The sequence below is a fragment of the Chelonoidis abingdonii genome, chromosome 5 (assembly GCF_003597395.2).
Source record: "Chelonoidis abingdonii isolate Lonesome George chromosome 5, CheloAbing_2.0, whole genome shotgun sequence".
NCBI classification, from domain to species: Eukaryota; Metazoa; Chordata; order Testudines; family Testudinidae; genus Chelonoidis; species Chelonoidis abingdonii.
The window spans coordinates 91,658,645-91,685,909 of record NC_133773.1 but is presented as its reverse complement, the minus strand read 5'-3'; the positions used below and the strand labels follow the sequence as shown (position 1 = coordinate 91,685,909).

The 27,265-nt window shown below is 40.9% G+C and overlaps 1 protein-coding gene across 3 annotated transcripts in view; it reads left to right on the top strand.

The window, feature by feature from the left end:
- The window catches only part of CEP135 (centrosomal protein 135), a 98,513-nt gene that overhangs the window by 23,861 nt on the left and 47,387 nt on the right, over positions 1-27,265 (top strand). For 2 of the 3 annotated variants that reach the window (XM_032782780.2, XM_032782808.2), the window contains 9 exons: positions 5,682-5,823; positions 7,459-7,543; positions 15,077-15,205; positions 18,031-18,246; positions 19,131-19,196; positions 20,789-20,939; positions 21,615-21,808; positions 23,001-23,144; positions 25,139-25,282. In XM_032782780.2, the coding sequence (XP_032638671.1) occupies positions 5,682-5,823; positions 7,459-7,543; positions 15,077-15,205; positions 18,031-18,246; positions 19,131-19,196; positions 20,789-20,939; positions 21,615-21,808; positions 23,001-23,144; positions 25,139-25,282 (1,271 nt within the window). The remainder of the gene's footprint in view (positions 1-5,681; positions 5,824-7,458; positions 7,544-15,076; positions 15,206-18,030; positions 18,247-19,130; positions 19,197-20,788; positions 20,940-21,614; positions 21,809-23,000; positions 23,145-25,138; positions 25,283-27,265) is intronic. The other variant, XM_032782790.2, reaches the window with a different exon arrangement.

Here is a 27,265-nt window from a genome sequence, read left to right as displayed (position 1 = left end):
GAGTTCCGAAATCGATTTAAGGAGGCGGTTAACTCGATATTAATGACGACGTCGTGTGAACGGATACAGCGTTAAATCGGTATATCGGCCATTAAACCGATTTAAAGTCGCAGTGTAGACCTGGCCTCAGCCATAATGTGTCTTGAATAGAGAGCCATGTCTCTCTCCCTCCTGACAGGGTGTTTTTCCAGGTGGCACAGTTCCCTGCCTACACTGTGGTATTCCCAGAAAGCCCCATCGTCTGCACTTTTTGAAGGCTGTAAACAGCATAATGGCCCACAGTTATAAGTTACCACACAGCTATTTATAAGCAAGCATGCTTATTGTTAAGGTGAAAGCATTATACAGCAAACATATTAAAAACAATACAAACCTACCCCACCCTGCTTCTTCCCACCCCTACCCCTTCCCTGCCCAGTTCCTCCCCCGAGCACACTGTGCTCTCGCTCCTCCTCCCTCCCCCCACTCTAGTGCCTCCTGAGACCTCGAAACAGCTGATCTATGGCAGTTGGAAGGCGCTGGGAGGGAGGGGGGAGGCACTGATCTGTGGGGCCCACCAGCAGCCTGGAGGTGCTGGGGGGATGAGGAGGTGCTGGTAGGGGGTCTGCCGATGGGTGCTCAGCACCCACCATTTTTTTCACATGGGTGCTCCAGCCTTGGAGCACCCATGGAGTCAGCACTTATGCTCTAAGCACCATACATTTTGCCAGCATAAGTGGTAGTGTGCACAGTGCTTTGTTGATGGGAGAGCTTCTCCCGCCAATATAGCTATCGCCACTCATTGAGGTGGTTTTACCATGTTGACAGGAGAGGTCCCTCTCGTTGGCATAGAGCAGCCAAGTGAGCAATCTCACAGTAACACAGCTGCATTGGTATAGCTGTGCCGCTGTAAGCTTGCTATTGTAGACATGGTCCTAGATTCAGAACCAGCATAACCAGGAATAGTTCAGTCTTTCCTTTATACAGTTTGGGCCTTTGATCTTGGCCTCATATAACATATGATCAGCAGACAATTGCTTATTCCTCACAGGAAAACACTCAGTCTTTTGAAGCTACATTAATTGGAGATGAGGAATTTGCATTAACCTGTCTCTAGTCATTTCCCAGGAAATCCACTTTGCAGGTTTATCCCAAAAGTCCCTTCTTGTCTGGCATATTGTTCAGTATAGTCCTTTGATAATTCGGGCCTCACATCACATCTCCCTGTAACGTTACGTTGCAATGTAAGCCTAAGGTTAGTGGGGCTCAAGCTAGCTGACTCATGTCAGGGAACCCTGGGCTGAAGTATCTACGCTGTATTTTAACTCTAGGTTAAGGATTTTCTGATCCATGTTTGAACCTTGGGCTCTGGCATCCACACTGCAGTACACAGACCCAAGTCAAAGTAAACCTGTCCCAGACTGCCTAGTGTCTTCTGCCCCAGTATCAACATTCTAGTGCTATGAATGTATTGTACTGTGGGAAAACTCTACTGCCCTCCCTGTTTCCTAATTGTGGGATTTAGGTGCCCATAAGGAGTACATGAGTACATACACTGTATAATTAGCTCATTTGGTGACTGTCTCGGTAAAATGACTGCAGTTTTGAGAAGACTTTGTACTGAACTACCATCTAATGCAGAGGTGGGAAAACTACAGCTCAGAGGCCACATCTGGCCCAGGAGGCTAGCCCCTCGGCTCCTCCCCAACCCCCACAGCTCTTCCCCCACCCCCAGAGCCTCAGCTCGCCCTGCCGCCAGCACAGTGCTCTGGGCAGCAGGGGTGTGAGCTCCTGGGGTAGTGCCACTGCAGAGCCCAGCCTGATCTGGTGCTCTGTGCTGCGTGATGCATGTCTGTAGTGCTGCCAGCCACCGGTGCTCCAGGCAGCACGGTAAGGGGACGGGGAGCTGGGAGGGCAGGAGAGTTCAGGGTGGTGGTCAGGGGGTAGGGGTGTGGGTAAGGGTTGGGGCAGTCAGAGGGCAGGGAATAGGGGGTTGAATGGGGGCTGTAATCTTTTGCGGGGCAAGTGCAAAATAATAAATAGAAAAACTGTTGAAACTCTAATCACTAGAAATGTATGTGTTTTGGAATTACTGGAATAAAACAATCGGACATATGCACTATATTGTAAATATTATTTTCCAGAAATTCATGAACTTCAGTTGGAAGTAGCCGAATTGGCAAGGAAAATCCTGAGATATCTGAAACGTGGGGTGAAAAATATAGCAAACGGTAGAAATAAACACTTTAAGGTTTTGTTGTTTGTTTGGCCAACGAACACTGGATAGTCTATGTAAATTTGTATTTTTACATTACTGGAAAAGCATTAAGCATCCACCAATCATGGTCAGAATGCGTTCCTAAATTAGTAATATTTTTCACCCCTATTCTATACTGTTTTTTTGGATTTTTACATATCTGGATGAAATTGCTAATGCAAAGATGTTTCTTTAAAAGATTTTTCTATCTGTTATGTTCTGTTGGATCAATGTTTCCAATTAAATAACATATTTAATTGACCTTTAAGATTGAAGGTTCAAATGTATGATATATACAAGCACAAATCATTCCAGGTCACTTGGATGTACAAAATATACACCAAGATATTTTTTTTGTTAATTTGGACTACAATCTTATTTGAAAATTTTAAAAAAAATATGTATCTGGTTAGGATAAATCTGTCTTTGCAGTCCTCTTAGTCCATATTGGTTTATTAGATTCCTGTTTGGACTGAAAGTACCAACTTTTAGACTTGCACTCTGATATGTGGAATGATAGGTAGGATGTCTTTTTACATAAAGAAATATTGGCTTTTAAACATATGTAAATTAAAAAAAAGATGATTATAGTAAATGACAAAATATTGACTGAGGGCTTGGCTACACTTGCGAGTTAAGCGCAATAAAGGGAGCTGCTCAGGTGCCACTAACTCAATCTCCATCCACGCTGGCAACGGCACGTAAGCGCTCTGAACTCTGGCAGCTACAGCGCTGCTGGGTAAGCTCCACCTGATGAGAGGAATAATGTTTGCTGCGGCCGTGGCTACAATGCACGGGCGTCAGTGTGAATGAGGTGGTTGCATTACTGCGCTCCTGATCAGCCTCTGGAAATGTCCCATAATCCCCTTAAGTCACAGTGGCCACTCTTGTCATTGTTTTGAACTCCAGTAGGAATGCGGAGAATGCCTTTCAAAGTTCCGTTTCCTGACAGCCGGCAATGCAAGCCATTAGTGTGGGAATGCTTGTGTAATGAGAAGAGAGAGTGGGAGGTCTGCTGATCTCTGAACTACAAGACAGCATGCTGACATGAACTCAGCACCCCCAAACCACTCTCCTCCCCACATACAGAAAACACACCTGGTCACACTTCACCCCATCCCCATGAACATAAGCATGTTTGCAGTCCTTGCGATGCTGGGGTATGCTGCCATAATGCAACCACTCCCAATGCTGCTGCAGAATGTGGCGTCATGCCAGTGCATAACAGCTATCGTGTGGGACGACTGCAGCGCTTTCCTACTGCACTCGCGTCAGGCAGGTTTAACTCATCAGCAACTCTACATCTGCCAAATGTAACCATGCCCTCAGTTTAAATTAATGGAGAACAGATGCTTTAAAAAAATCTTCAGAACAGGGTATAGTGCAGACTTAAAATTACAAATATTTGAAATCAAAATAATTTAATATTACACTCTACTTGAAATTGGGATTCTTGGTTATTGAGATTTTAGTTTTCTCCATCAAAAGTGGATTTCTTTTGAAATGTGAATTCTGCTAATTTTAGGGTAAATTTAAATCTTTCTTGATAGTTCTATACCTTCACCAATGTTTTCTCTGACAAGTGAGAAAGCATGTGGCCTTGTCCACCACCACTAGCTTCGATTCCTTCTTCTCTCTCTCTCCCTCTCTCTCTCTCCCCTCCCCACAAGCCCCCCCCCCCCCCACCCCCCCCCCCCCCACCCCCCCCCCCCCCCCACCCCCCCCCCCCCCCCGCCCCCCCCCCCCCCCCCCCCCCCCCCCCCCCCCCCCCACCCCCCCCCCCCCCCCCCCCCCCCCCCCACCCCCCCCCCCCCCCCCCCCCCCCCACCCCCCCCCCCCCCCACCCCCACCCCCCCCCCCCCCCCCCCCCCCCCCCCCCACCCCCCCCCCCCCCCCCCCCCCCCCCCCCCTCCCCCCCCCCCCCACCCCCCCCCCCCCCCCCCCCCCCCCCCCCCCCCCCCCCCCCCCCCCCCCCCCCCACCCCCCCCCCCCCCCCCCCTTTTTCAAGAGAGAGCCTTTGTGAATGTAAACCAAGTTAAAATAGCTTGCTGAGGGAATGATAGGTTGTCACTGATATCCTCCTCCACCCAGAAAAATTCTTGTGCTGTTTTATAGCCCACCAACAGCTACCACAGCTGATCTTTGTGATTCATGAACCACAGCTATGCCTGCTTTCATTTTAGTGGGCAGGAGATCCCAGATAATTTTGTAGCTCTGAGGGAAGGGTAAGGTCTGTTGTTGATTGTTCTAACGGGCTGCTGAAAGCTGCCTTTCAGCTGTCTGCTGCTAAGCCAGAGGTGGGACAATCTAACGGCCTGCGAGGCCAATCCGCCCGGGATCCTCCTCCGCTCTGATCTCCTGGCCTGGCAGCTAGCCCCCAGCCCCTCCACCTCGTTTCCCCCTCCCCACAGCCCAGCTCACTGTGCCTCTGGCAACATGCTTCCTGGGCAGCGGGGTGTGAGCTCTTTAGAGCGCGGCCTGAGGCGGGCACTCTGTGCGTGCAGTGGCATGGCTGGCTCCAGTGGGGCGGCGCAGCTGCCTGTCCTGGTGCTCTGGGTGGCACAGCTGTAGCGCTGCCCAGCCAACTGGCGGATGTAGGGGGTGCAAGAGTCAGGGCATAGGGTGTGGGGGGGGCTGGGTATGTGTGGGAAGTGCAGGAGTCAGGGCAGGGGGTGTAGAGGGCTGGGTATGTGTGGAGGATGCAGGAGTCAGGGATGGGGTTGTGTGGGGGATGCAGGGGGCTGGGGTGCAGGGGTCAGGGCAGAGGGCTGGGGGGTGATGGGCTGGGATTGGGGGGTGCTCCCAGCCCCCTGCCCTGAGCGTCTCACAGCAGGGGGCTGGAGGGGTACTCCCCACTCCTGCCTCTCTTCCCCACATCCTTACCGGTCTGAGCAGCAAGGGTGCTGGGGCTGCTCTTCTCCCCTCCTTCACAAGGGCCATCGGCGGCAGGGAGGGAGAGGAAGCGGGGCTCGACGCAGCACGCTAGGGGAAGAGGCGAGGGAAGGGGGAAACTTGGCTGCCGACGGAGCCTGCTGTACAACAGCAGCCGGCAGGACCAAGCTTGCTTCTGTCCCCTTCCCCCACCGGAGAGAGTGGTAGATGGTGGGTGGAGAAGAGCAGGCAGGGTCAGGCAGCATTTTTAATGGCACGCTGCTGCCTGCCGGAGTCCGGCTCAGCCTGCTGCCGGGACCCCAGCAGGCAGCAGCGTGCCATTAAAAATCGGCTCACGTGACGTATTTGGCACACATACCATAGGTTGCTGACCCCGGGTGTAGTATTTTATTAAGGATGTTGTCAAGAACGTATGACTTCTATTCATGGGCGCGTCTCTGTGATGAAAGGAGGAACGTGGCAATTCAGAAGCTATTGAATACTTCACTTCAGATGAAAATAGAATATCCTCTTTTACTTCAATTTCAAGTAATAAGCATTTGTGGATTTTTAGGTGGCAGGAAAAGAAACATTCCATTCAGGCGTCAACTCATGCAGATTGATCAACCTGTCCCTCCTTCAGGAGTCAGCGCTTATCCAGTTCCTCAGCCAGATGACCCGTATGTTGCAGATCTTCTTCAAGTGGCTGATAACAGGTGATTTAAAGATTTTTCTTATTCAAAATGTTGACATGTTGGTAATATTTATTTGCTGTTGTAACAATGTTTTTCTCATCATTCTTTAATCTTCAACATCGTATAGCATTTCATGTCTCATTGCTATGAAGCTTTGGAGCACCAATCACACATTCACTTGATTTGCTACTTTATAGCCCTTCTAGATTTTTTTGCCAAGAAGAACCTGTAAGTACATGGAGATTTAGTCATTCATGTATGTCTGTGGTAATGACACCAGAGAAATCAAATGATTTCTCTAGGAAAAGAAATACATTTTCTTTAAGAACAGTCTAGTTGTTATACTGAATATCATTTTTATTGACTAACAGTGCTCTCAATATGGAATAAAGATTACGTTTCTTCATTCTTAATTTCTGTGTATGACATAAGAATGGCAATACTGGATCAGACCAATGGTCCATCTAGACCAGTATCCTGTCTTCCAACAGTGGCCAATGCCAGATGTTTCAGAGGGAATGAACAGAACAGGTAATCATCAAATGATCCATCCCCCTGTTGCCCATTCCCAGCTTCTGGCAAACAGACGCTAGGGATACCATCCCCGCTTATCTTGACTAATAGCCATTGATGAACCTGTCATCCATGAATTTATCCAGTTCTTTTTTGAACCCTGTTATAGTCTTGGCCTTCACAACGTCCTCTGTCAAGGAGTTCCACAGGTTGACTGTACGTTGTGTGAAGAAATACTTCCTTTTGTTTGGTTTAAACCTGCTGCCTATTAATGTCATTTGGTTACCTCTAGTTCTTGTGTTATGAGAAGAACTAAATAACACTTCCGTATTTACTTTCTCCACACTAGTCATGATTTTATAGACCTCTATCCTATCCCCCCCTTAGTCGTCTCTTTTCCAAGCTGAAAAGTCCCAGTTCTATTAATCTCTCTTCATACAGAAGCTATTCCATACCCCCAATCATTTCTGTTGCCCATTTCTGTACCTTTTCCAATTCCAATATATCCTTTTTGAGATGGGATGACAAGATCTGCACACAATATTCAAGATGTGGGCGTAGCATGGATTTATATAGAGGCAATATGATATTTTCTGTCTTATCTGTATAATACTATAAATCTATAACACACTAGCAATGGAGATTTAATAAACAGCTTATTGTCTTTAAGCATTTCCACTGAGATTCTACTATGGTGCCTTAAATGAATTTTAGTTCAAATACTGTGAACTGAAGCCAAGAGGACAGTGTTTTGTGGAGAGGATGTTTCATCTTATTACATATTATATATTTTTTGTGTGTGTGTGTGTGTGTGTCCTTTTCTGGTTGTGTATTAAGAATGTATGTTTGTCCTGGGAACTTGAACTTGTATGAATTTATCATACTTGTGTCATTAAAAAAAGCTTTTCTGATATCTTCCTGATTTTCTTCTATTAAAACTCATCTACTTTTCATACTGATGCCTCTGTACCTATATTATGCATGACTGTAACTCTTCTGTTTAGTCCAATGTATCTTTTGCAGGGGCAAAGTGCAAATATTAATAGAAAACTGTTGAAACTCTATATCACTAGAATATGTATGTGTTGAATTACTGAATAAAACCAATCTGGACATATGCACTATATTGTAAATATATTTCAGAATTCATGAACTTCAGTTGGAAGTAGCCGAATTGCAGGAAAAGCTGGAGATATCTGAACGTGGGGTGAAAAATTATAGCAAACAGGTAGAATAAACACTTTAAGGTTTTGTTTGTTTGTGTTTTGCCACAGTAACACTGGGAATAGTCTATGTATAATTTTGTATTTTTACATTACTGGAAAAGCATTAAGCATCAAATATGGTCAGAATGCGTTCCTAAATTAGTAATATTTTTCAACCCCTATTCTATACTGTTTTTTGTTTTTACACTTCTGGATGAAATTGCTAATGCAAAGATGTTTTCTTTAAAAGATGTTTTCCTACTGTTTATGTTCTGTTTGGATCAATGTTTCCATTAAATAACATATTTAATGACCTTTAAATTGAGGTTTTCATGTATGTATACAAGCACAAATCATTCCAGGATCACTTTGATGTACAAATATACACCCTAAGGATAATTTTTTTGTTAAATTTGGACTACATCTATTTGAAAATTTTAAAAAATATGTATCTGGTTAGGATAAACTGTCTTTGCAGTCTCTTAGTCCATATGTGGTTTATTAGATTCCTGTTTTGGACTAAAGTACCAACTTTTAGACTTGCACTCTGCATATGTGGAATGATAGGTAGGATGTCTTTTTACATAAAGAATATTGGCTTTTTAAACATATGTAAATTAAAAAAAGATGATTATAGTAAATGACAAAATATTGACTTAGGGCTTGGCTACACTTGCGAGTTACAGCGCAATAAAGGAGCTCCAGGTGCCCTAACTCACTCTCCATCCACGCTGGCAAGGCACGTAGAGCGCTCTGACTCTGCAGCTACAGCGCTGCTGGTACTCCACCTTGATGAGAGGAATAATGTTTGCTGCGCCGTGGCTACAATGCACGGGCGTCAGTGTGAATGAGGTGTTGCATTACTGCGCTCTGATCAGCCTCTGGAAATGTCCCATAATCCCCTTAAGTCAAGTGGCCACTCTTGTCATTGTTTTGAACTCCAGTAGGAATGCGGAAATGCCCTTTCAAAGTTCCGTTTCTGACAGCCGGCATGCAAGCCATTAGTGTGGAATGCTGTGTATGAGAGAGAGAAGTGGGAGGTCTGCTGATCTCTGAACTTACAAGACAGCATGCTGACATGCTCTCAGCACCCCAAAAACCCACTCTCCCTCCCCACATACAGAAAACACACTCCTGGTCACACTTCACCCCATCCCCATTGAAAAGCATGTTGCAGTCACTTGCATGCTGGGGTAGCTGCCCATAATGCACCACTCCCAATGCTGCTGCAAATGTGGCCATGCCAGTGCATAAGCAGCTATCAGTGTGGACAGACTGCAGCGCTTTCCCTACTGCACTCTGCGTAGGCAGGTTTAACTCACAGCACTCTACATCTGCCAAATGTAGCCATGCCCTCAGTTTAAATTAATGGAGAACAGATGCTTTAAAAAAATCTCAGGAACAGGGTATATGTGCAGACTTAAAATTACAAATATTTTGAAATCAAATAATTTAATATCTACTACTCTACTTAAATTGGATCTTGGTTATTGAGATTTTAGTTTTCTCATCCAAAAGTGGATTTCTTTTGAAATTGAATTCTTGCTAATTTTTTAGGGTAAATTTAAATCTTTTCTTGAAGTTCTACCTTCACCATGTTTTCTCTGACAGTGAGAAAGCATGTGGCCTTGTCCCCACCACCACTAGCTTCGATTCCTTCTCTCTCTCTCTCTCCCTCTCTCTCTCTCCCTCCCCCACAAAGCCTCTTTTCAGAGAGAGCCTTGTGAATGTAAACCAGTTAAAATAGCTTGCTAGGGATGATAGTTGTCACTGATTCTCCTCCTCCACCCAGAAAAATTCTTGTGCTGTTTATAGCCCACCAAACAGCTACCCACAGCTGATCTTTGTGATTCATGAAACCCACAGCTATGCCTGCTTTCATTTTTAGTGGGGGAGATCCCCAGATAATTTTGTAGCTCTGAAGGGAGGGTAAGGTCTGTTGTTGATTGTTCTAGGGCTGCTGAAAGCTGCCTTTCAGCTGTCTGCTGCTAAGCCAGAGGTGGACAAACTACGGCCTGCAGGCCACATCCGGCCCGCGGGATCCTCCTGCCTGGCTCCTGAGCTCCTGGCCTGGGAAGCTAGCCCCCAGCCCCTCACCTCTGTTCCCCCTCCCCCACAGCCTCAGCTCACTGTGCCTCTGGCACAATGCTCTGGGCAGCGGGGCTGTGAGCTCTTGTAGAGCTGCGGCCTGAGCGGGCACTCTGTGCTGTGCAGTGGCATGGCTGGCTCCAGCTGGGCGGCGCAGCTGCCTGTCCTGGTGCTCTGGGTGGCACAGCTGTAGCGCTGCCAGCCACTGGCGCTCCAGGCAGCGCGGTAAGGGGGCAGGGAGTGGGGGGGTGTTGGATAGAGGGCAGAGAGTTTGGAGTGGTGGTCAGGGGGTGGGGGTGTGGATAGGGGTAGGGGCGATCAGAGGGCAGGGAACAGGAGGGTTGAATGGGGGCAAGGGTCCTGGGTGGGCAGTCAGGAATGAGAGGAGGGGTTGGATGGGGCGGCGGGGGGCAGTCAGGGGCGAAAGGTCTGGGGACAGGGAACTGAGAGCAGGGGGAGGGTGGATGGAGCAGGGGTATGGGGGGTATGGATGGGGCAGGAGTCCTGGGGAGGTGGTCAGGGGACGAGAAGGGGGTGGGAGCCTGGCCATGCTTGGCTGTTTGGGGAGGCACAGCCTCCCCTAACTGGCCCTCCATACAATTTTGGAAACCTGATGTAGTCCTCAGGCCAAAAAGTTTGCCCGCCCCTGTGCTAAGGCAACTCTTCTGTTAAGGAGTCAGAGTGACCTCAGGCCACAAGAAGTATCTCATTAGTGTGAGATACCTAGATCTAGTCATTTATGCTTGGGTCTTGGAGCAGGGGACATTTGAATTCCACACTGACGTGCTTTCTGCCTCAATAGCTCTGCTTGTAAAATGGAGGTAATAATCCTAACCTTCCCCACAATGGTAGTCATGTGATTATCACTGACGCGAAAAGCACCTCTTAAGTGCTGTGTATAATATTAGAAAGGGAGCTGAGGAAGGACCTTGAAGGGACAGTGGATGACATGGTGGAATATATAGGACAGAGATGAGAATACTTGGGTTCTACAGGGGGTGGTAGAGACAGTGTAACCCAGGAAGAAATAAAGCAGTGGACAGCAAAATGGGAGCAAATGTGAAAAAGAGGAAGATAGACGTTGTCTTGCAAACGGAGAATGATCAAGGATAGAAATGAGAACAAAATGGTGTGGAGATGAAAGTAAAGAACTAATAACTAAAGGGAAGAAACAAGAAAGGTACAGATTTTAGGTTAATGAATTTTGTGTATTGTGCTTCCCTGGAGACTGAACATTTTTAGGGAAAATGATGGGATTTTGAGTGATTAAGTTACATTAATATTGTTGACTAGTTGGAGTTTTCTAGTTAAATTGGAGAAAAGACAGAGAAAATCACCTACTCTGTATGTATCCATTCTTTGTGAATGAGAGCCCTAGCAGCCCAAGTCCCTACAATATATGAAGAATTGTCCCTTAATATATGTTTTTAAATACTCACTATGCACATTATCCATCATAATCATCTGGTCTTCAGTTCTACCACAGCAGAGAAGTTTGATGTTAGGCTGAAAATTTGGAGAGAGGGATACAAAAGTCATTCTAATGGTCCTTCCAAAAATTCTAATGCCAGTCCTGTGCCATAAAGTAATGTGATTACTGGTGTGGGAGAATAATAGCAAAATTGTTTCTCATGCCCTCCCCAGAATGCAAAGGCTGTCATTGCAAACAGTCATAAATGATAAAAACATCACACTGGAGTCTGACACTTTTTCTGATACTTTATCCAGTTTGGAACATACAGCAAGAAGATATTTATAAATAGAGAGAACATGAAAAGGTGGAAGTAGCCATACCAACTGTAAGAGGCCAATCAATTGAGATGAACTATCATCAGCAGGAGAAAAAAAACTTTTGAAGTGATAATTAGCGTAATGAATCTAATTCTCCATGTTGAGTATCCTCACACCTTCTATGGGTCATCTCAATTATCATTTCAAAAGTTTTTTTTCTCCTGCTGATGATAGCTCATCTCAACTGATTGGCCTCTTACAGTTGGTATGGCTACTTCCACCTTTTCATGTTCTCTCTATGTATAAATATCTTCTTGCTGTATGTTCCAGTCTATCCATCCAATGAAGTGGGCTATAGCCCACAAAAGCATATGCTTAAATAAATTTTAGTCTCTAAGGTGCCACACGTACTCCTGTTCTTTTTGCGGATATGGACTAACATGGCTGCTACTCTGAAATTTATCCAATTTAACTTCCCTGATAAACCTGAATAACCCTTAAAGGAGTTTATCATCAGCTGAAACCGAGGTATTTTCAGTCTGTGATGAAATGCTAGCAAAACTATATCCAGCTTCTCCAGAGACCTTCTTTGTCAGTGATTTAAAGGTAGTGATAGAGGAATAGAAGTTTCAATCTACAGTTGTTGGTTGCTTGTTCTCAGGGTATTCTTGTAGGCAAGTGTTTTTAATTTGAATTTTCTTGTGGGTGACAAACAAATATAACCTGTAACATTACTTAGTACTAAGGAGGTGATGGTAAGCTCCTTTCTCCCTGTATTGAGAGCTCTAGCCTTAGGCTGTACAAACAAGTCAGGCAAAAGATCCAGAAACCGAAATCTCCACTGCCTTTCCCACAACCACTTCCTTCATCTCCTGCTCAGACCATGATCCAGCCAACCCAGCCCCTTAATTGTCTTTCCTTTGGGCACAATGTAGCTTAAACAGTTAAAATAACTCCGTTCCCTCAGGGTGCAAAGGTACACCAATTCATGGCTGTTTCAAAAGCGGCTGTTTCAAAAATCTCCCTGAAAGCAATCTCTTTTCCTATTGAGTATATACCTGGATTTCTTGCCACTCATAACCAGGTGCTTCCCAGTGTTTTTGGTTGGTCTTGTCTGAGTCCCAGCCGTTGATTTTCTTTTGCTGTTCCTACCTTCCAGGCTAGTCGTCTGGAGAGTTAGAGATGTAGCTGTCTTTGGTCTGAATTTCCTGTACGTTGTCTGCCTGCCTGCATAGGGGCCTGACTAGGAATTCTGATCTTTTTCCAGTCCTTAGATGAGTATTGCATCCAGTCGCACCAACTGTGGCCTTTTCATACCAGTGCACCAAACATGAGGCTATCCCATGTCAAAGTCCCATCTTCTCTTTGCCACAGCATTTTTCTTCCTTCCTAGTTTGCTTTTCAAAATATTCAAGACAAGGTCGGTAATTCAAATGATCTTACCCCTTACTTTATTTTTGGTCAGGTCAGATTGTATAAAATTCTTTGTTGACATTTGAATGCATATTACTGTTTAGTTTAGAACAAAGTACTGGACATCTTGAAATCTTTTCATATTGAAACTCTGTTCTTCTGTTTATTCCAAGCTGAGATACCAGAGATTCTTCCCAAATAGCTTTGGAAACATCAGTTTCCAGTATCAGATTGGGTAGAAGGAAAGAAGGAAAGAACAGTGTTAAGTCGGACCTTTACAAAGTAAAATCCTTTTGATATTTTCAGGTTTTAAATAATTTCTAAACTCTGATCTTAATGCATTTTCCTCTGAGACAAGCAAATCTGGATATCTATAAAATAAAATGGACAGTACCTACAGGAGCACCAGAAGTAATGCATCAGTGACCTTAGAAAACTTGTTGCCATTGTCTGAATCATTGACTTGGCCACCAGACACAATCAAATTATAACCTTTTTTTTCCCCCTACGGAATATGCAGGAGATGACAAAAATCCTTCATTATCCAAATAAGCAATATATTACTGTAATCTGTTTATGCCTGTTGTATGGCTGCAATTTTGATAACTTGCACTCATGCATAAAAATATTCCTCATTCAATTAAAGCCAGTGGCTCTCAACCTTTCCAGACTATTGTACCCCAGACCTTTCAGGAGTCAGATTTCTCTTGCGTATCCCAAGTTTCACCTCACTTAAAAACTATTTGCTTGCAAAATCAGCCATAGAAATACAAAAGTGTCACAGCACACTATTACTGAAAAATTGCTTACTTTCTCATTTTTCCATATAATTATAAAATAAATATTTTGGATTATAAATTTCAGCATATAGAGCAGTATAAACAAGTAATTGTCTGTATGAAATTTTAGTTTGTGCTGACTTTTCTAGTGCATTTTATGTAGCTTGTTGTAAAAGTATGCAAATATCTAGATGAGTTGATGTACCCTCTGGAAGACCACTGGATACCCCCAGAGGTATGTGTACCCCTGGTTGAGAACTATTGGTTTAAGCAATGCTGCTTACAATTGACTGACGTAGCATATTTGATGCAAAGTATCAGTTAAGGGTACCCTTTGTGTGTGTTAGCTGGCAGTATGCTGGTGTGCCTGAGAAGGCACATTGGCACATGAATAAGCTATGTTATGGAATACCAATACTTAGATACTAACAAATTTATTTGAGCATAAGCTTTCGTGGGCTTCAGCCCACTTCATCGGATGCATAGAATGGAACATATAGTAAGAATATATATGTATACACACACACATACACAGGGAACGTGAAAAGGGGAGAGTTGCCCTACCAACTCTAGGCAGCTAATTAATTAAGATAAGCAGTATCCTGTTCATTTACTCCTGCTTCTTGCTATATGTTCCATTCTATGCATCTGATGAAGTGGGCTGTAGCCCACAAAAGCTTATGCTCAAATAAATTTGTTAGTCTGTAAAGTGCCACAAGTACTCCTGTTCTTTTTGCGGATACAGACTAACATGGCTGATACTCTGAAACCTGTCAATACTTAGATGTTCCGCTTTTGAATCTGTGTAGTAAGCTTCTTTACTTTTTTGAATGAAAATGTGCTTGTGGAAAACATTTGACATTGGGAATACACTTGAAAAACACTTTTTTTTGCCAATTTATACATGTCAATCATAATAACTATTAATAACGAAGACATGATTGAACTCATGCTTTAGATTTTGAAAACATTTATATATTCTGCATTTTGCATTCTTGAATTTCTAAGATCTGTTCCTTTGCTGTACTTTGCATATGTGCTTTCTATTCCCTTTTTGTGCCTGTTATTTACTCTCTTAAAGATATGTATTTGGACAGGATATTTTTTTCAATTAACTTCTCAAATTTAATTTTTACCGCAGATTCATTTCTTTTCATTTTAAATTAACTCAAACCACTATGTTGTTTTTCTTATACTGTTACCAAAAATAAATACATAAATTTAAATGGGGATGAACAAAATGGTGGAGGGGGAATATTCTTTTAAAATATTGAACATTTTCAACTTAAAAGTAATAAATATAATAAAGTAAGCAGTGGTGTTTTCCCAGCCAGGCCACTGCCTTTAATGTTCTAGAGATTTTAAATTTTCAGATTTCCTCTTACAGTATATCATCCAGTTATATATTTATTATTATTGTGACAAACAAATGGCTAGCAACTTTGAATTCAATCTGTTTAATGTATACAAAAATAGTAGAGGTTTTCTAAGGCTGGCTAGGAGATAAATAAGCACTTGAAAGGAATAAATATTTTCTCCCTAAAGGTTGAACTGAGAGATAGAGAGATAGAACGTCTAGTACTAGCACTGGATGGTGGTCGCTCTCATGATGTTATATCTTTGGAATCCAGAAGTAAAAGTAATGAGAAGCTTATTGCCCATTTAAATTTGCAGGTAACACATTTATGCACATTAATTTTTCAAATTTAGAAATACTTGCAACCTATAAATTACTTGTAGCTTCTCTTTTTAAAAAGTATGTTTTATGTTAGAAACAAGATCAGCTTAAGAGGCTTAATTTAAAATTGCATCATGTCTTTTGTTACCAGTTTATTTTTAAATGACTTAATGTTTGTTTAGAATAGTTTCAGTTTATAACCCAAAGGTCTCAGTTTCTTACTAAAAAATGTTGGTAAGACATCTGTGTTTAGTAACTTTCATTTTGTTATGTTCAAACTGTAAAATTTCTGTATGATGTTTGGACTAATTTGAAAACAGTAAAGTTTTTGTTCAGTCCTTTATATTTTTTTTCTGTGTGTGAGGGACTGAAACTGTGCACTGAAAAGAGAAGTTACTTACAATTAAGTCTGATTCTTCAACTACATTGTCTTTGCAGATACACTTGTGTCTTTGGCATCATAGGGTCAGAGAATCTGGAAAAGTGGTGCCTATGAACCATGCAATTCCCCCTAAACATTCACATGTTCATAGCATGTGTGTCAGGAGTAGTAATCTGCAAGGCAATTCTGACTGAGAAGTAGAAATAAGTATCTCAAGAAAAACTTTAAAATTAAAACTAGCAACTTTAAATAGTAACTGTTAAAGAATGCTGAACAATTGATATTCCAAAATTGAAAATAAATGTGTTTAAAAAGTAGAAAATTTGCATACATTGTTTAACTGAAGATCAGAATTAATGAAGTGAGTAATTTAGGCTGCAATCCTGCAAATACTCATGAAGGTGGGTAATTTTGCTCATGTGTGTTAGCCTCATTGAAGTCAAATTTATAAACCCTTTGTACTTATTTTTAAAAATGGTACTGAGAGGTGGAACAAACACAGCAGTAGACCTCTTAAAAGGAAGCATTTATTTTGTCTTAAGTTGCATTATTTTCCCATATTCATAATGTAATAGCACAGTGAGATAATATGGACTGGAGATTGCAGCTCCTGCTTTATAGGACTTCTGTAGCGAGGGAGCCCCCTAAGCCTGGGGAAATGAATGAAAGCATCTATATGGGGATATACATATCCCCATTTAATTCCCTTCCCCCATTTCTGTTGTGTTCCCTGATACTCCAGTTCCCCATAACATAAAGGGAACCGATGGGTCATGCTTTGTTCCCCTTGTACTGCTACTCCCCTTTATTGCCCCCACGCCTCATGTCTCCAGTGGTCCATGGAATGCATTTCCCTAGCTACTAGCAATGCTTTTCTAATGAGTCTCTGGGACTTATTAGAGTGAGCACTGCTGATAACTGTGTATCTAGTTAGCTTATATGGCCCCCCTTACTGTAATATCTGAGCACCTCAGAATGTTTTTGTTTTATTCTCACAACATCCTTGTGAACAATAGAAGTATCATTATCCCAGTATACAGATATCCAACTGAGGCACAGAGAGACTAAGGGTATGTTTCAACTTTGAGATGGGGGTATGGTTCCCAGCCTGAGGAGACATACTTGTGCTAGCCCTCATTGAGAGAGCATGCTAAAAATGCTGTGGCAGCACGATAGGCTAGCCACCCTCCGCCCACTGGAGACCCTACATACATGCTCTGGGAAGCTAGCTCTTCCCACAGCTCATGTTGCCATGGCTACACTCTCTTTTTAGTATGCTAGCCTGATGAAGGCTAGTGCAAGTCTGTCTTTCAAGCTAGGAATCACACCCCTATCACCACGTGTAGATATACCCAAAGTGGTTGCCCAAGGTCATGCACACAGGAAGTCAAGGGCAGAGCAGCAAATGGAACCTGGGTCTCAAGAGTCCCAAGCTAATGCTCTGACCACTGGCCCATCCTTCTTCTCCAGGTAGGTGAACTCCTTCCCTAGGCTACAGGTGACATAGGTGGAAATTCAAGGTCAGGAATGTGGGGGGTAGTGATATCCCTTCAGTACCTTGGGTGAGGGGAAAGGTATTGGGGTTGTAAAGGTACATAGTAGGAATGGGGAGAAGAGATCAAGTGGGGACTTATGAGGGACATAGATTCTCCGTCCATATTACTGCCCCCAAGGCTCTGGTAGGGGTGAATATGTGGAGACATGGATGCTCACCGATTAATGTCCTTCAGGAATGGTGCAGGCTTGCAACCTCAATACTCCAGCTCCCTTAGCCTGGCTATGCACTTCCCAGTTTTCTGATGTTTGTGTTTTTTATTACAATACTAAGGTCAGGTACTAGCACTTACGTCACTCAGGGGTGTGAGTGACATAAGTTATACTGACCTAAGTGCCGGTGTGGACAGTGCTATGTCGGCAGGAGAGCTCTCCTGCCAACATAGTTACCATCTGTCATGGAAGTAGATTTATTATGCCGACGGGAGAGCTCTCTCCTGTCACCATAGAGTGTCTTCACCAGACTCGCTATAGTGACGCAGCTGCATCGCTGCAGCTCTGCTAATGTAGCACTTCTAGTGTAGACTAGCCCTAAGCTTCTTGTAAAGGTGATAGTGGGTCTTAACTCCACACTTCTTGGTTTCTTAGCATTTGGGTTCTGGGAATTAAATTCATGTTCCGGTAGGGTATAAGGAGCTCAAGGCACTGCTGAGTGACTACAACCTTAACTCCATGTTAATCTTTTCTTTTTTTTTATGTTAACTTTTTTTACATTTTAAGAATAGGAAAAACTGCAATTTTTTACAAATAGAGATGTTTTGTTTTTAATGTGTAAAACAGGTACAGTGATTCAGAAACAGTGGAAGAGGTATTCTACCATCTTCTTTAATAGTATTTGGCAATTTTGTATTTAATATTACTGTTTTAATTATAAATACATCATAGGTTGAATATCTTCAGCAAACAAACAGAGAGCTTGAGAATCGCATACAAGACCTTTTGGACACCAAACAAAATGTCACTAGTGAAGTGGTTCATTTAAGCAATAAAAATGAAGAACTATGCCAAGAACTGAGTGAGATAGACCATTTGGCACAGCAGTTGGAAAGACACAAAGAAATTGTGCTTGAGACTGCAGATAAGGAAATTGGAGAAGCTAAGGTAAGCAAGTACTGTAATTTGCTATGTTGTTATGGATCTGATCCAACACCCATTCAAGTCAGAGGAGTTGAATCTGCATTTAAAGGATACACGGATTATTTTCCTACCACAGATCAAAACATTGTGAAATGTACGTAGAATGTTGTATAGAATTTCTCATTGAAAGGTGACTATCCCTATACCTTGATTAAATATATATTTTTGTTACTATGGTATCACAAAGCTTTGTATAGTACTATAAAGTACCATAAAACTTTGTTTGGGTTCATCTCTTGGTGCTTTGTGTTTAAGATTTTGTTCTCTGTTCTATTAAGAATGAGTAGGAAAATGCACAAAATAGGCCAACATGCATGCTCATAGAAGAGAGTTTATTTCTCTTATTTGGTCACTTTACTGTTTTAGGCAAGACAGTTATTTAAAGAGTAGTTAGCTTTTAGAAGGAAGAAGACTGTTTAAAAAAAAAAAATCCTGAGACCAAGAACTCCGGAGACAAGATAGATCTTTGTAACAATGATAATTGGGTTTGGAAGGTTCTGCTCTGAGGAATCAAGCAATAGCTCATTTAATTGCTATGTTCTGAGCGGAATATAAGTCTGTGTGCAGCAAATTTCAGACATTTTCAGTACTTCTGTACTTTATTTAATAAATAGCATGGAAATTAAGCTCTTGATCAAGTAAGTGATGACTAGTAAATTCTTAGATATTAAGTTTAGCTTACATACATGTACTTAGAATTTAGCAAAGTAGAAATCACTTTCTAAGTAAATTGTATATTTCTCACAAAAAATATTTTGTACATAATCTCAGGGGTATTTAATTTTAAAGGAATTATTATAATTTAGAATACTTAATTTTTATTAATGTATGTTAACTTTGATTAATAGAAAGAAATTAAAAGAAAACATAGTGAAATACAGGATCTTGAGGAAACAATAGCGAGACTTAAGTCAGTAAGTAAAACTACCTTTTCAAATTGAGGTTTCTTCAGCTAACTCCAATTAAATTGTGATTTTCTTTTTTTTTTCTGTTTATCATATCTTGTATAGAATGTTTTAATGCGCATTCATCCTTATGAGATCAATTGTTTAATTTACAGGAAGGAAAAGATCTGTTAGCTTTTTTGAAACAGAAAATGTATATAGGCATGAATATCTTCTATAATATTTAAGAACTTTAATAAAATAGCTTGGAGAGTAGATTCCAAAGTTAAAAAGCTGAATGAGCCATCCTATCATTTTGTTGTAAATTTGAATAAACTAAAGAAAACAATTCTGTAGAAAAAATGGTTTGGTTAAGCACTGTAGTTTTCTTTTTGTATTTGTTTCTACATGTTGTATTATAAAAGACTTTTCTGTGTAAAGTACAATTTTTTCTTTGAGTTTTCCCTGTTATCATTTCTCCTTCCCCAATGTCACAGTCCTTAGTTTGTAATGGTATAATTATTTTCACCACACCCAAGTAGGACATTTCAGAGAATTTTCTTCATATGGAAACTGCTCAATCTCTTAATCAGGACTTCCAACATTTTACCCAGCACTTGGTAGGTTGGAGACAAAGTTTAAAAGCCCAGATTAAAGGACATGGGGACACAGGTATTTTTCAAGTCTGTCTCCTGTAGTTCAAAACAGCACATCATGTAGTGGCACTGTTTAAGTATTGTATAAAATAAACTTTATATAAAATATGCTTTTAAAAAGCATTCAATTAGTAGGAGGATCTAATAATAGAAAAAATCTGCACCAAGTAGTATTTGAGCAGATACAGAACTAGTTGAATACAACAAAATATTGTCATACAAATTATTTAGCTAATGCCAATTAAATTAATCAAATATTTTATATTTACAAAATGCCATTTGATCAGACCTGCTTACTAAAATCTCTTGCTTTAGTTGTATCTTCTTTCCTTTGCTCATTCCTCTCCATGTTTTTTTTTCAAATTATTTTTCCCTCTTATAGCAGCAGAATGAAACTGACCTGATTCTTCTTAGGGCTTGTCTACACTTACTGGGAGTTCGATGTGTGGCGATCGATGCATCAGCGGTCGATTTAGCGGGACCCACTAAATCGACCGCTGATCGCTCTCCCATCGACTTCTGTATTCCACCTGAATGAGAAGCGCAAGGGGAGTTGACGGGAGACTGTCTCCAGTCGATATTGCATAGTGTAGACTCCGTGGTAAGTAGATCTAAGTACGTCGACTTCAGCTATGTTATTCACGTAGCTGAAGTTGCGTAACTTAGATCGATCTCCCTCCATAGAGTAGACAAGGCTTTAGTTTCATTGCTGACTGCCAGGTTCTGAATGCATGACATAGCATAATGTATTTTTACTGTACACTTGATTATAGTAAAAAAATTGACACTAAAACAATACATATTCATTAACATTTAAAATTTTGTACTTGGGGTTGGTTAAACAGTAGCACATCTGATCAAAATTAGAAAATTAAGAAAATGTTAAATTATTTTATTTAAAATACTTAATTTTTATTTAGTGACATTTTTAGGAATCTACTAACTTTTTCAGTACTTTTATTTCAGGAGTTATGTTCATGTCGAAGAGAAAAAGAGAGGCTGGCTGATGAACTCTTTGGAAAAGCAGATGAAAAACAAAATTTTGAACTGTTGTTAAACCAGCTTGAGCAAGAGAAACAAAGGCTTTCAGAAAAAGTTGAAAACTTTGAAATTATAGGTAAATGTTTAAATATTGATTCCTTTAAATACATCTTTTATGTTATTTTTTTAAAAGTTTAAAATCTTAAATATATTTATCCGTAAGTAGTAGTAATAATAAATCGGAATCATGTTATATTTGGAGTGAAAATAATAGTATGAAGACGTAAGGTTTTCCATCAAAATATTCCAGCACTGAAACCTTGCATGCATGATATAATTTAGCTGTAGAGTTGCATTTTTTTCTGCGTGAGGGGTGTACATACTTCTGTAGTGATTTTAGGCTTTATTTGTGCTAATCTTATTAACTCTGTAGATGATACATGTCTGTCCTGAATAGCATACTCTAATTGTTAATGCAAAATAAATTGTTATGGAATTGCAGTATACTGACTGTGGCTCCTGTTCTATTTATTTTATTTTTTGCGTGTCTCTCTCTCTCTCTCTGTGATTTTGTTGCATACCTTTCTAGCTGCAATATATTAGAAATACTTCTAAAACTTTTAACTCGTATATTAGGCAAATACAGTTAACTCTCTAGTTTTGTCAATAAGAAAATGTATTCTATCTTCATGATCAAATTTTGTTGTAATATTTAGCAATTGTTATTGTAACTTGACTGTGCATTCCTTAAAATAGTCTCTTACTCATATATATGCTAGTTTTGTTATTTCTTGGTTGCTTTCCTCTGCAGAACGAGAACTTGTCTTAGAAGTAGAGAGAATGAGGTTAGAATATGGTATAGCTTTTGGAGACAAGTCACCTTCTCGACTAGATGCATTTGTGAAGACTTTAGAAGAAGACAGGGATTACTATAAAAGAGAGCTAGAATATCTTCAAAAGATGATAAAACGAAGAGCTAGCCCGTGCCGTAGGTCTCCAGAAAAGGTAACGCCCCGTTTATCAATGAATGGTGGAAAAAACAATGCAGATCTGTTGCTGGAAATATTAGTTCCATTCAAGAAGTGTAAAATATAATCTAAATATTAACTGCAGAAAATTATTTACCCTAATTGTCTTTTTAAATTATGTTCGCAACATGAATCATAAGTAACTGTGAACCATAATAGTAATTTTCCCTCTGTTGATATTCACACCTTCTTGACAGCTGTTGAGAATAGGCCACTTCCACCTTGATTGAACTGGCCTTGTTGGCACTGACCCCCCCACACTTGGTAAGGCAACTCCCATCTTTTCATGTGCTGTAATATATATATACCGCTTACTGTATTTTTCATTCCATGCATCTGATGAAGTAGGTTTTAGCCCACGAAAGCTTATGCCCAAATAAATTTGTTCGTCTCTAAGGTGCCACAAGGACTCCTTGTTGTTTTTGCTCTTACAGACTAACATGGCTACCACTCTGAAATAGACTGGAAATCCTTCAACTTCATGATGTTCCATTCTATGCATCTGATGAAGTGGGCTGTAGCCCACGAAAGCTTATGCTCAAACAAATATGTTAGTCTCTAAGGTGCCACAAGTACTCCTGTTCTTTTTGGGGATACAGACTAACACGCTACTACTCTGAAACCTTCTTTTACTGTCGACATTTTTCAAGTCTTCCATTATTGCTCAATCTGTAGAAAAATATTTTTATTTCAAATTAAAGAGGAAAGAAGCAAGAGAGATCTAAAGGTGTGTCTATCTGGTTATCTAAGGTATCCTAACACGTAAGTATCTATACAACAATTAAAAATCCACAGCTGGCCTGTGCCAGGTGATTTGGGCTTGACCTAAGGGACTGTCTAATTGCAGTATAGACGTTAGGACTTGGACTGCAGCCCGAGCCCGAACAGCTACACCACAATTAAACAGCCCTTTAACCTGAGCCTTTTAGCCAAAGTCAGTTGGCATGGGCCAGCTGCAGGTGTCTAATTGCTGTATAGACATACTCTACATGTTTTGTCAGGTTTTGGAAAAACTGTTCCTTGTTGGGTATTTACAGTAAAGCATAGAAACTGAATCAGGATTGGGGCTCCATTTTGCTGACTTTTGCCTAGAAATATATATTTTACAGATGTTACTAATAGTGTTATATATTAAATATATACTTAGAATTTTTTTATTTACTTTGCAGAGTGAAGATGTGAGGTTGATCACGAGGGAAAGAGATGAACTACAATCTATGTTGGATAGATTTGAAAAACACATGATAGAAATTCAATCCAATGTCAAATTGCTGACTGCAGAAAGAGACAAATTAAATGTCCTTTATGAACAGGTAAGAAATTAAGGGCTTGATCTAGTTGCCATTAAATTAATTGACTAACACTTTGTATTACTGTTGTTAATTAAAAAAAAAAAAGCAGGGATTGAGGTACTTGGGGCTTAGCATAGCGGGATCCTGGGAGCATAGACCAACCAAGATATAACAAGCTGTAACTACTGTAATAGGATTGCAAATTTAGAATTATTTGTTAATTACATAATTCCTGATTTTTATTGCTTTGTAATAAATTAGTGTCTTAACTTCAAAGAAATTCTAGTAGTGGCTACTATGTCTTCCTGAATTCAGTTAGGATATTTGTTGTGCAGATCTAATTCCTTAGATACTACAGTGATGAGTGTTGTAGAAATTCTTAAATTAGGTAGATAGGAGTTAAAATTGTAATCTGCTTTATTAGTGTTACTAGTTAATATGTAAACTGTGTAAGACTCTGTCTGTTTTCTCTGTGGTTCGGCCTATAGGGGTGTGAACAGCAGTGCATGCCAAAGTGCTGCTCTGTAACTGCTCTGTGTAGGCGTTGTGGGAGCAAACTAAAAGGTTCCTAATCTTGTTAACGTCGTAGTTCTCAAACAGGACTACATTAACATGAATTAAGAACCTTTTAGTTCGTGCCAGCAGAGTCCACATGAGGGAATTAGAACACAGCAGTTTTAGGGCACACTACTGTTCACACTCTTTATAGTCCAAACTGCAGGGCAGTGTAGACAAACCTTAAGTCACCTAATATTTTAAATCCAGTTTTACAGCTTTACCTGTTTTATAGAATCGTAGGACTGGAAGGGACTCCGAGAGGTCATCTAGTCCAGTCCCCTGCTCGAATGGCAGGACTAAGTATTATCTAGAGCATTCCTGACAGGTGTTTGTCTAACCTACTTTTAAAAATCTCCAATGATGGAGATTCCACAACCTCCCTAGGCAATTTATTCCAGTGCTTAACCACTCTGACAATTAGAAAGTTTTACCTAATGTCCAACCTAAACCTACCTTGCTGCAGTTTTACCTATGTCCAACCTAAACCATTGTTTCTTGTTTTATCCTCGGAGGTTAAGAAGAACAGTTCTTCTCTGTCCTCCTTGTAACAACCTTTTATGTACTTAAAAACTGTTCTCATGTCCCCTCTCAGTCTCCTCTTCTCCAAACAAACCCAATTTTTTCAATCTTCCTTCATCAGTCATGTTTTCTAGACCTTTAATCATTTTTGTTGCTTTTCTCTGAACTTTCTCCAATTTGCCCACATCTTTCCTGAAATGTGGCACCCAGAACTGGACACACAAATCCAGTTGAGGCCTAATCAGTGTGGAGTACAGTGGAAGAATTACTTCTCATGTCTTGCTTACAACGCTCCTGCTAATACATCCCAGAATGATGTTCGCTTTTTTTTGCAACAATGTTACACTGTTGACTCATATTTATGCTATGGTACTCTGTGGATTAGCATCCTCAAAAGAATGCTAACTTTAGAATCTTATGCCCTCAAATATTTGACTTCTTAGGAAATTTTTCAAGCGACGTATATTTTAGAACACTTTCAAATGATGCTTCTACAGTTACATATAGTATATTGCAACTTCTAATTCACAACTCTTTTCCTTCTGAAAAGTAATTAATTAAGATTACATACTGTGCTTGGAATTTGGAAATAAAAAGGTTAGGAAGCTAAGGGAGAGGTAGAATTCATGAGCAAGGTAGGGGAGAATAGAAGCTGGAAAGGAAGGAGGAGGAAGTAATGAATGAGAACAAAGGGGATTTGGACATAAGGAAGAAGTAAGGAAGAGAAAAAGCATTAAGTGTATTTTGGGAAAATCAAGAATTCTTTGCCTTTGTACGACTTAAGGAGCGCTTTCTGGATGTCTAGGAAACAACTAGAAAGAAATGTAGTATATCTAGTGTAATCAGAATGCTAAAAATCAGTTTGTCATTTTTCTCAACATTGTATATAATGTACTATTTTGAATGTATGAATACTACTAAGCAGTACTTTTTTAAAGTCTCAGGATGAATTAAATAGGTTAAGGAGGGAGGCAAAGCATACTTTAGTTTCTCAAAGTCACGTGGAAGAGGAAAGAGACATTGCATTAGCTGACTTCAGAAGAATGATGGCAGATAAAGAAAGTCTAAGGGAAAAACTAAAGGTGAGCATGTGCTAATATAAATAATGCCTTTTATGTTAATCTGTGAATATCTACTCTTGTGAATTCTGAGAGGAACTTCTAATGTGTTGCTTATTTATGCAGTCATAATTATAACTAAGAGCCTACAGCTTCAGTTTTCTTCTCCACTGAACACCACCACTGGACCGCTTGTATAGTCTGTGCAGAATTAATAAAATTCAAAATTTTTAAACATTGCACTTGTAAAATGATCACCTTATACATCAAAGAATGCATTTGTCAGGAGAAACTATGCGTAGGACCAGTATGTATCTGTGCAATAAATATATGGATATAATGTTGCAGTTACTCTTGCATGTTTCACTTTATTAGTGCAAAAAAAAGCATTAAACCTATGCTCAGTAGTGTTGGGGGCTTTTTTGTTTTCTTTGTTAAACCTCAAGTTATTTTTAAGCACAGGACATGGAAATACAGCTATAAAAGCAGTGTTGCAGAAGGGGCTCTGTAAATACTAGATATTAAAAATTGCTCCATAAATATGTAAATAAAGTATATCCTCTCTTGTATGTTATTTGCTAGCTTAGTGGCTAGACGTTAGAGCTGATTTAATCATTTAGTGTCTAGTGTTTAGATTCACTGTGAAAGTTTTAAAGCTTTAGTTCATTATATTGTTTTGTTTACTTCAATATGGTATTCTTTCTATGTTTTTCCTTGCAACCTGTCACTATGAACACCAAAAGTGAAATCTTGGCCCCATTGACACCAATAAGAGTTTTACCATTGACTTAAATAGAACCAGGATTTCACTTCTATGTGGAAACATTTCTAACTTGATATTATACTTGGAGCTAAGATTTTTTTTTTGAGTTATTGTTCATATAGATTCCAATTTTGGTGCATGCCATATGTGCAAGATCAGATTCTTTAAAATGACAGTGTCTGGGAAGTTTGCCTGTGCTTTGCGTACCCTCCTGCTTCCCACTGCGGAACAGACAAAGGATGGTACGGCTGCAACACGTGGTTCTTTCTTGTCACCTGTCGCTGCAAGACAGAATCCTATGGCATCCTTGTTCCTTGCTTAGCAAGAAACCAGTTAGTCTTCAAAGTTTTCAATTTTTGATAGTTAAACTTTTTGCTAGGTTTTCTTTGACTCTTGCCTTTTCATTTATCTCAGATAAAGAGCAATGAGAGGTGGAGCCCTGAAAATATGTAGATATCTGCTTTATATCCTTGGACTATGTTTGCAAATCCAGTGTGGACTTTTGTATCCACACAGGACCCTAAATACAGGATCTCAAAGGCGGGGAAGTAGCTGTCTGTAGCTCATAGCCTATGAGGCTGCTTCCCCACCTTCCAGAGCCTATATTCCCTCTCTCCCTGTATACAGAGACAGGGGAGGTGGAGAGATCAAGACAGGTAGGAAAATCCCCCATGCTCCTATCTGTAGTTTAAGTAGTCAAGCAATGTAAAAAACTTCTCCCAACTTCATTGCTGTATCAGGTCAGTTGGAGAGGGAGGCAGCTGCTTCTGCAAAGTAAGTCAGCCTGCCTTCCTGACTTACCTTGCAGAAGCAGCTGCCTCCCTCTCCAACTGACTATTACGGCACAAATAAATCACTGGCTGGGCAACTGGAGAATGCCCTCTTCTGCGCCCTTAACCCTTGCACCCTCCTTCTGCACCCACGTGAGAAAACTGACCTGAATCACAGAGTGCCTGCTGTTGTTGCTCCTCTCCCCCCTCCTCACAGCCCCTATGGGGGTGCGGAGGATGATCTGCCAAGCCAATGGGTGCTAGGGCTGAAATAAGGCATTGGTTGGGCAGCCGGAGAGCACCTTTACCCCCTGACCTGGGGTCACGGAGTGCCTGTTGTTACTCCTCATTCCCCCCTCTCCCCCCACAGCCCCCTTAGGAGGATAAGCTGCCAAGCCTGGGCAATAATTAAGCACTGTAGCCCTCAGATGGTATTCTCTTTACATGATTCCACGGGGAGAACAGTGGTTGGTG